Genomic DNA, 10000 nt, shown 5'->3' with positions numbered 1-10000 from the left:
CGTACCAAAGGCTTTCACCAGGCAGCCCTGTTTGGCAAGGCATGAGAGTAGGGACTTGATCCATGGACTCTGTCTGACTCACCCTCACACTGTGACTGATTTCTGTTGACCGAGGGCAGGCCGACACTCTGAGCCAGCTAGCTGTTAGCCACGTAGCGAACAAAGGAGGATTCAGAGTGCGGTCACTGAGTGTTCCTGTCTCTCTCAAGAGGCTGTTTGCTTTGTCTCAATCCAACCCATCCTGTTTACAAACACTTTCCATCCCATAAGCCCTGGGTAGGACTGTACCATCCAGTATGCAGGGACGGGTTTTCCCAGAGGGGAGCCTGTCTGACACCCCAGACTCAAAGGTTGTGGGTTCATCCCCAAATGTCTCCGTGTCCCTCATGGTCTTAGGTCCGACCCCCTGCACAGGGACGTGAGCTAGAGGATTCCCCGTGGCAACAGGGTGACCGCGGGGTGTTGTGCGTTCCACATTTAACCAGAGGAATCCCCGTGGCAACAGGGTGACCGCGGGGTGTTGTGCGTTCCACATTTAACCAGAGGAATCCCCGTGGCAACAGGGTGACCGCGGGGTGTTGTGCGGTCCACATTTAACCAGAGCCGACGTGTGACGTCACCCAACATTAATCACCGGCTCCACCTGACCCTTTGTTATTCAGCCGGGGCTGAGTCAGCATGTGGAATATTAATATTAATATCACATCGGCATGGAGACGGACTGACTGACAGAGACCGACTGACAGAGACAGACAGACTGAAAGAGAGCGAGACTAACAGAGATATAGTGACAGAGACAGACTGACAGAGACCGACTGACAGAGAGACTGACTGACAGAGAGACTGACTAACAGAGACAAACTGACAGAGACAGACTGACAGAGACCGACTGAAAGAGAGAGAGACTAACAGAGACATACTGACAGAGACAGACTGACAGAGACAGACAGACTGAAAGAGAGAGAGACTAACAGAGATATAGTGACAGAGACAGACTGACAGAGAGACTGAGAGACTGACTGACAGAGAGACTGACTAACAGAGACAAACTGACAGAGACAGACTGACAGAGACAGACTGACAGAGACAGACAGACTGAAAGAGAGAGAGACTAACAGAGACATACTGACAGAGACAGACTGACAGAGACAGACAGACTGAAAGAGAGAGAGACTAACAGAGACATACTGACAGAGACAGACTGACAGAGACAGACAGACTGACAGTCAGACAGAGAGACGGACTGACTGACAGACAGACAGACTGACAGAGAGACGGACTGACTGACAGACAGACAGACTGACAGAGAGACGGACTGACAGAGAGAGAGACAGACAGAGAGACAGACTGACAGAGAGAGAGAGACTATCAGAGACAGACTGACAGAGAGAGACTGTCCATAACAGGAGTTCTTAAAGGCTTTTCAGAATGTGGACCACAGGCCAACTGGTTTGACTGGTGGACCGGTGCCCTCTGACCTCTGAATCCAAGCTCATGGTCCTCAGAGTTTCTAATGGCTCTCAAACTGGGAGGAGCATGTTGGGTCCTTAACCAGGGATTAAGAAAGGGTTAACAAACACAGACGGCCTTCACGTAGACACGACAAACTCTACAGCTAACCATCACTGTCACCTGGCGTTCCATTAAGGACTGGGATAAAACATGCTATGAAATAATACAAAGGTTATGAAATAATACAAAGGTTATGAGATGATATCTGGAATGATATTCTCCACGTTTGGATGTGAATGCTGAAACAGTGAGCAGGTATTGAGGTTTAGACTCACTGGTCCACAGAGACAGAGCTAGGGCAGACGACCACACCCGGATTGTTAATATATATAATATAATGACGCATTGGTCAAACTCGACAAACTCTTTATTTATGTTTCGGCAATTACAGATTGAGTTGATACAATAAACTGATGGATAATAATTAACAGGTTGTCATGGTCTGTGTCGTGTTTTGGTGTGTGTCCCTGCGTTTCCCTCCTGTGTTGATTACTGCTCCCTCCCCTAATGTGTCTCAGCTGTTCCTCGTTGCGTGTCTTGTGTTTGGTATTTAAGCCCTTGTCTTTCCTTTGTTCCTGGTGCTGTCATTGTGGTTTGTTGGTCCTGCGTTTTCTCTGTGGTTACCTGTGTTCCCTTGCCCCTTGCCCCTTGCCCCTTGCCCCTTGCCCCTTGCCCCTTGCCCCTTGCCCCTTGCCCCTTGCCTTAGCCTTTTGGCGGAAATAAAGTGCCGTTCTCCCTACCCGTCTGCATCTGGGTCCTACCTGCCTGCCTGCACCCACAACCTTAACAGAATGACAGCACCCAGATTGGACCCAGCGGACGCTCTATTTTGCCGTGAGTTGGAGGATTTGTTGGTGTTGATAATCCTAGCTATGGATGGCTGGGAGAACATTCCCAGCAGGAAGGAGCAGGAGGCTGTGTTGGGGCGTACGTGCAGGGCTGTTGCGTCAAGGCCAGAGTTGGAGGACGCCTTACCCGAGTGGGCAGTCGAGCTGCTCAACCCCACAACCTTTTGGCCGGAGAGCGACATGCCACTGCCACCGGACTTTGGTGACCGGCCTAAGCCTCCACGCTCCTGCTCTCAGCCTCTGCCCCCGCTACCAGCCTCTGCCCCCGGCCCCCCGCTACCAGCCTCTGCCCCCGGCCCCCTGCTACCAGCCTCTGCCCCCGGCCCCCGCTACCAGCCTCTGCCCCCGGCCCCCCGCTACCAGCCTCTGCCCCCGGCCCCCCGCTACCAGCCTCTGCCCCCGGCCCCCCGCTACCAGCCTCTGCCCCCGGCCCCTAGCTACCAGCCTCTGCCCCCGGCCCCTAGCTACCAGCCTCTGCCCCCGGCCCCCCGCTACCAGCCTCTGCCCCCGGCCCCCCGCTACCAGCCTCTGCCCCCGGTTCCCCGCTACCAGCCTCCTCCCTTACGGACAATCAGGGTAGGGGTGGTGAGTTTTGGGTACCACCCGGTTCCTCCTGGCACTCCAGCTCCTGAACTCACTCTGGTCCCCGAGCCCTGTCCGGTTCCTGAGCCCACTCCTCGCCTTCCAGAGGGGGACCGCCCTCTGCTCCTGCCGGAGGGGGCCCGCCCTCCAGACCGTCCAGCGGAGGCACGCCCCCTGCTCCATCCTGAGGGGGCCCTCCCTCCACTCCTTCCTCCAGAGGGGACCCGCCCTCTACCTGGCCTTCCTCCAGAGGGGACCCGCCCTCTACCTGGCCTCCCTCCTGAGGGGACCCGCCCTCCACCTCTCCTTCCTCTAGAGGGGACCCGCCCTCTACCTCGCCTTTGCCGGCCTCCTGAAGGTTTCCGCCTTCGCCACTGCTGGCCTTCAGAGGGGTCTCCTTGCCGCTGCAGGCCTCCTGAGGGACTGAGCCCTCATCGTCCTTGCCGCCGGCCTCCTGAAGGGTTCCGCCTTCACTCTGCCCCTGCTTGCCCCCCAGGCCGTCCGCCTGAGGCTCCCTGCCATGCCCTGGGGCAGTTTTCTGGCTGCCCGCCTGACACCCCTCCGATCTGCCCCAGTCCATATTATTTTTTTTTAATTCCCTCCTCCTGGCTCCCCTCCTCCCACCCTATTTGGGTTTGACTTTCTTCGTGTTTTTTTTTGCTTGTCGTGGGTCGCCTGGGAGTCGACCCTTAATGGCCGGTTCAGAATACACGATTCTCAGACATTCCTCCACGATTTAACATGTCACACTATACGATCTCAGAGGCAGGAAATCGGGCCTTGTCTCGTCGGCAGACTGGCCACACTACAAGATTCGAGGGTGCGATGCTCTCTACTTCGTATCATTCACGTTTGCAAGATATTTTGAAAATCTAAGATTTAGAACTAACATAAATGCTTTTGACATTTTTGTCATAAAGGTTCCAGTAGTTTTTATATCTGCTCAATGCGGTAATTCCTCACAGTAGTTGCGTTGCACGTGACATGAACTATACAAAGTAGACGCAGCAAAAACGTAGCCTAGCAACAAAGCATCAACAATGGATCCCGAGTACCTAACCCTAACCCTAGCACTAGGCATTATGCTGGCGGTCCTCTGCACAGAGAAGGAAAGGAAGAAAAGGAAGAAAAGTTTGTGGACTCGTTCTTGGGTTGAAAATGCAGGGACTTTGCTGCCACATTTCCACCAAAGTTGTCTCCATTATATTGCTCCATTTTCCATCGTTTTCTTTATTAGCATTCTTCTTATTGATCGCATTCATTTTTGCAGTCGTTACTCCTACTCAGCGTACTGCAGTGAAGTCAGTTGGTAAACACTGCGCGTGAGCTCCAGCTGTTCGCGGGCTTCCCTCACGCAACTGGGGGCGTGGTTCCCTCATGTCAACAATGGATACGTCATGCGATTCCCCAAAAAATTCTGACATGCCAAACTTTTCGTCGTGGGGTTTTCGAGCGTCGCAGACGAAAGCGTCGCAGATCGCAAGGGTTAGGGTAAACCCTAACCCGATCGCAAATTTGTCTGCCACGAAAGAATCGGGGCAAAATCGGGCTGAAATCGTGTAGTCTGAATGGGCAATAAGGGGGGGTACTGTCATGGTCTGTGTCGTGTTTTGGTGTGTTTCCCTGTGTTTCCCTCCTGTGTTGATTACTGCTCCCTCCCCTAATGTGTCTCAGCTGTTCCTCGTTGCGTGTCTTGTGTTTAGTATTTAAGCCCTTGTCTTTCCTTTGTTCCTGGTGCTGTCATTGTGGTTTGTTGGTCCTGCGTGTTCTCTGTTGTTACCTGTGTTCCCTTTCTCCTTACCTTAGCCTTTTGGCGGAAATAAAGTGCCGTTTTCCCTACCCGTCTGCATCTGGGTCCTACCTGCCTGCCTGCACCCACAACCCCTAACACTGGTGGATCGACTTTAGAAGTCATTCGCTGGGGATGGAATTTTTGATAGTTGGTTGGTCAGTGGGTGTGATATTTATGGAAATGCACTGTTATTTATTAAAACAGAAGAGAACACAAAGGAAACATCCAAAAGGTCAGACAGTGTCATCTTTCTTTATTGATGCAGTTGAACAGTCTGCACTGCCACCTGGTGGCCAGAAGGCACATTACACAGAAAGGAAAGACTGTTTCAACGCCGCTCTTCAATCATGTTCGTGTCCCTGCAGAGGTGAAGTGAATAGTTGATTGGTTGTCTTCAGCTGGTCCAGGTCCCCACTGGACCGGTCTAGCAAGCAACCTTCCGGTTACCAGCCGGCCCTTCTCTACCTCCAGAACTAAGCCGACCCCCACAATGGACCGGTCCGTAGTCAGCAGGACCCCCCAGCGGTGGAGGAGGACTGCCGAGGGGCCAGGCTGTCCAGCCAGAGCCCCAGGGCGTACTTGGTCCCAGTGCTGACCCGCTCCACGTCGGGGCCCTCAGCAGGGGCCCGGGCACACAGCACGGCCCCGGGCAGCAGGGAGCCCCTCAGGGCCCCGTCCGGCAGGACCTCCGTCACCCTGGAGGGGAAGGGGTACCAGGGTAAGGTAAGGGGGTACGGACACTTAGGTAAGGTAAGGGGGTACGGACACCAAGGTAAGGTAAGGGGGTACGGACACTGAGGTAAGGTAAGGGGGTACGGCCACCAAGGTAAGGTAAGGGGGTACGGCCACCAAGGTAAGGTAAGGGGGTACGGACACCAAGGTAAGGTAAGGGGGTACGGACAACAAGGTAAGGTAAGGGGATACGGACACCAAGGTAAGGTAAGGGGGTACGGCCACTGAGGTAAGGTAAGGGGGTACGGCCACTGAGGTAAGGTAAGGGGGTACGGACACCAAGGTAAGGGGGTACAGACACTAAGGTAAAGTAAGGGGGCATGGACACCAAGGTAAGGTAAGGGGGTACAGACACTAAGGTAAGGGGGTACGGACACCAAGGTAAGGCAAGGGGGTACGGATACCAATGTAAGGTATGGGGGTACGGCCACTAAGGTAAGGGGGTACTAAGATAAGGTAAGGGGTTACAGACACTAAGGTAAGCTAAGGGGGTACCGACCCTAAGGTAAGGCGTACCTGACGACTGGGGGCGGGGGGGGCTGCAGCCCCCCTTCCTCCCCGTCGGCCCCCCCCACGATGCTGCGGGCGAGGTCCCGGTCCACCCAGAGACACGCACTCACCTCCGCAGGGTCCGGACGCAGACACACCTGGGACACACACACACACACACACACACACACACACACACACACACACACACACACACACACACACACACACACACACACACACACACACACACACACACACACACACACACACACACACACACACACACACACACGATTATGTGAGTGAGTGAGTGTGTGTGTTCCTTTAGCTCATTGTGTGTGTGTGTGTGTGTGTGTGTGTGTGTGTGTGTGTGTGTGTGTGTGTGTGTGTGTGTGTGTGTGTGTGTGTGTGTGTGTGTGTGTGTGTGTGTGTGTGTACCTGCAGCTCCTGGTGTGTGTGGGGGCAGTGCAGCAGCATATAGGTAACGATGTGATGTCTAAAAGGAGATCCTCTGGCCAGACGGGCGGGGTACGCAGACTATCACACACACACACACACACACACACACACACACACACACACACACACACACACACACACACACACACACACACACACACACACACACACACACACACACACACACACACACACACACACACAGAAGAGTTAGTTGTATGATGCCTATACAGACTTTATCTGCATAATGGCCTTAGAAGCACGACCATTGAACTGTCTGTCTCTCTGAGCCTGTCTGTCTGCGGGCCCGTCTCACCTCCCACAGCCCCAGTATCTGAGGACTGACGTCGTTCAGCTCCACCTCCAGTCCCGTTTCCTCCTGGAGCTCCCGGAGTCCCGCCGCCACCAGCTAGCACACACACGCACGCACACGCACGCCCACGCACACGCGCACGCACGCGCACACACACACACACACACACACACACACACACACACACACACACACACACACACTTCAAATGAATGATTGGATAGTGAGGAGCATTTAAGCAATGTAGACGTGATGTAGACGCGACGTAGACGTGATGTAGACGTGATGTTGACATGATGTAGACGTGATGTTGACATGATGGTGACGTGATGTAGACGTGATGTAGACGTGATGTAGACGCGATGTAGACGTGATGTAGACGTGATGTTGACATGATGGTGACGTGATGTAGACGTGATGTAGACGTGATGTAGACGTGATGTAGACGTGATGTAGACGTGATGTAGACGTGATGTAGACGTGATGTAGACGTGATGTAGACGTGATGTAGACGTGATGTAGACGTGTTGTAGACGTGATGTAGACGTGATGTAGACGTGATGTAGACGTGATGTAGACGCGATGTAGACGTGTTGTAGACGTGATGTAGACGTGATGTAGACGTGATGTAGACGTGATGTAGACATGATGTAGACATTAGGGGTGTAACGGTACACGTATTTGGACCGAACCGTCACGGTACAGGCACTTCGGAGCGGTAACAGAGGTGTACCGCGGTACATAAATGTGGAGTACATAGCGGGCAACGATCGTCGAATAGTCAGAGTCACGTAGAATATCGAATAATGAATGTGACTATCGTTATTTATCACACGGCTCTTCTCAATGCTGTTGAACGCTCCGTTGACTTGCATGGGCCTTCACAACTTCCGGTGGTGAATAGCGTCCTCGGTTGCTAAGCAACGTCAACGTCTTTGGCGGAGTGGCAGACTATTTCTCTACTGATCAACACCACGAATGCTGGTAACAAATAAATTGTAAAAATACACACCGTGTGAAGTTATATTTTTGACGTGTATAGTTCACCATCATGCAGGCTGTGTTCAGTAAAATAAATAAATAATTAATAGATAAAAATAAATAGCGATCCGTTTTCGCCACATGTAGGTCTATCTGCCTAAGCCCACGTTGAAATCATTTTGATGTTGAATGTTAATGGCGCAGTTGTTGAAATAAACTGATACATGATTCATACAAATCACGAAAGCCTCTCCCTGTGCCATTGTGTGTGCGTGCATCCGAGGCGCGTGCGAGCGTGGGGGGTTTCTTGATTGAGCGATTTTCTAATATTATTTGAATACTTCTCAGCGAATATCGAAAAAGGCGTTTGAAAAGGCACCATCCAGGTGTCACTAACACTGTTGCTGTGGAAAAATAAAACGAGCGGTGCAAACCCAGCTTACAACACCATCAACAACCCCCGTCTGGGAATTCATTGCTTCATTTCATTGCTGCTGATACACGGCCATTCTCCGTTGTTGACAAACAAGCAGTTTTTTTAAATTTCCCCCTTAACTATGAACCGTACCGTGCCGTGCCGTACCGTACCGTACCGTGCTGTACCGTACCGTACCGTACCGTGACTTAAAAACCGAGGTACGTACCGAACCGTGACTTTTGTGTACCGTTACACCCTTAGTAGACATGATGTTTACATGATGTTGACACGTACCGTCTCCTCCAGCTCCACGTGTCCTCCTGGAACACACATCAATTATTAAACACACATGTAACACACAAGATACACATTACTAAACACACATGCAATACACAAGATACACATTACTAAACACACATGGAATACACAAGATACACATTACTAAACACACATGTAACACACAAGATACACATTACTAAACACACATGTAACACACAAGATACACATTACTAAAAACACATGTAACACACAAGATACACACACACACAAATTACGTGACATACTTATATTACACATGTTTACACACACACACACACACACACACACACACACACACACACACACACACACACACACACACACACACACACACACACACACACACACACACACACACACACACACACACACACACACACACACCTGGGGGGACCCAGAGCCCAGGGAATATTCGAAGTCCGGCTGCTCGTCTCGTCAGCAGCACTCTCTGATTGGCTGTCTGCAGGATGACAGCCACGCCCACATCCACCCCACGGTCCTGGACGTCCAATGGGATAGCAGCGGCCTGAGTGACTGACAGGTGCTTGAAGGGACAGAAGGCGGGTCTCTGGAAAAACAGAAAACAAACACATTATAGTGAGCCTGTAATGTATATGAGTGTGTGTGTGTGTGTGCGTTGTGACATGGATAAGTGTGATTGTTTTGATGTGTTGTCATAATGGTGTACTAGTGTGAAGTTTTTGTGTGTCTGTGTGTTATCATGACACACACACACACACACACACACACACACACACACACACACACACACACACACACACACACACACACACACACACACACACACACACACACACACACACACACACACACACACACACACACACACACACACACACACACACACACACACACACCTTGAGAGGGACTCGCTGGCCCGCCCCCTGACTCAGGATGAAACGGTTGTTGTCAAGGTAACAGCCGACCTGCGTCTCATCCTGACCGCCGAAGTGCCCCGTGATGCTCTGTCGGAACAACACATCACAAAATCACACGCGTCACACACACACACACACACACACACACACACACACACACACACACACACACTGTGTGAACAGAACTGAGACCGACACAGTTGTGTAATGTTGTGTAACATTAGTTGCGCTAATGCGCTGTACTAACGTAACGTAACGCAACCTTCGCGCCATGCTGCCGCATCTCTTCGGCAGCATGGACATCCCTGCAGAGATGCGTGGCTAGACTGACCTGGACGAACCGGGCGCACTGCGCAGCTGCGTTCCCCCCGCTCAGGTGGACCAGGACCTTCTGGACCTTTTGGACCTGGGTCTCCATGATCCTCTTCTCGGTGGTCGGACCGGAGTCAGAGTCTACATGGATCCGTCCTGGAACGCAACCGGCAGCGTGCTATGGGTTATCCAACTCAGAGGTTTCACGGGACGTTGGACCTCCTGTGTCGCCGGGTACTCCTATCTGACGTCCACTACCCTGCAGACAGCTGCTGACAAAAGTCCCGTGTTGACACCGGAAGCGCAGTGACTTGCTGTAGCGCCGCCCTCTGTGCGGTTCCC

The 10000-nt window shown here is 52.2% G+C and overlaps 1 protein-coding gene and 1 long non-coding RNA gene across 2 annotated transcripts in view; one reads left to right on the top strand and one right to left on the bottom strand.

The window, feature by feature from the left end:
• LOC130384944 (uncharacterized) overlaps nucleotides 1–724 on the top strand; it is a 4191-nt gene extending 3467 nt beyond the window's left edge. Inside the window, exon 3 of the long non-coding RNA XR_008895947.1 lies at nucleotides 1–724. This exon is cut by the window's left edge and continues 347 nt beyond it. This is a non-coding gene — a long non-coding RNA (uncharacterized LOC130384944).
• A 4222-nt stretch (nucleotides 725–4946) lies between these two features.
• nudt17 (nudix (nucleoside diphosphate linked moiety X)-type motif 17) lies at nucleotides 4947–9994 on the bottom strand. The gene is made up of 8 exons (XM_056591994.1): nucleotides 9678–9994; nucleotides 9326–9433; nucleotides 8832–9015; nucleotides 8424–8449; nucleotides 6734–6826; nucleotides 6397–6495; nucleotides 5983–6113; nucleotides 4947–5430 (listed from the first exon to the last, which is right to left on the bottom strand). Exons 1-8 carry the CDS (start codon nucleotides 9762–9764, stop codon nucleotides 5241–5243), a joined length of 918 nt encoding a protein of 305 aa, XP_056447969.1. The 5' UTR covers nucleotides 9765–9994; the 3' UTR covers nucleotides 4947–5240.
• Between the last annotated feature and the right edge of the window lie 6 nt (nucleotides 9995–10000).

This window comes from Gadus chalcogrammus, chromosome 6, assembly GCF_026213295.1.
Source record: "Gadus chalcogrammus isolate NIFS_2021 chromosome 6, NIFS_Gcha_1.0, whole genome shotgun sequence".
Taxonomy (NCBI): domain Eukaryota; kingdom Metazoa; phylum Chordata; class Actinopteri; order Gadiformes; family Gadidae; genus Gadus; species Gadus chalcogrammus.
Note: the sequence above shows the minus strand (reverse complement) of the source record. Positions and strands in the feature narration are given on the sequence as shown.

Excerpts from the sequence above, each read along its gene's own strand:
- nudt17 (XM_056591994.1), bottom strand. The coding sequence starts at position 9,764 with ATGGAGACCCAGGTCCAAAAGGTCCAGAAGGTCCTGGTCCACCTGAGC. Across the intron at positions 9,016-9,325 it reads GCCAGCGAGTCCCTCTCAAG|AGACCCGCCTTCTGTCCCTT; the intron begins GTGTGTGTGTGT and ends CTGTTTTTCCAG. Across the intron at positions 8,450-8,831 it reads TGGGCTCTGGGTCCCCCCAG|GAGGACACGTGGAGCTGGAG; the intron begins GTGTGTGTGTGT and ends TGTGTGTTCCAG.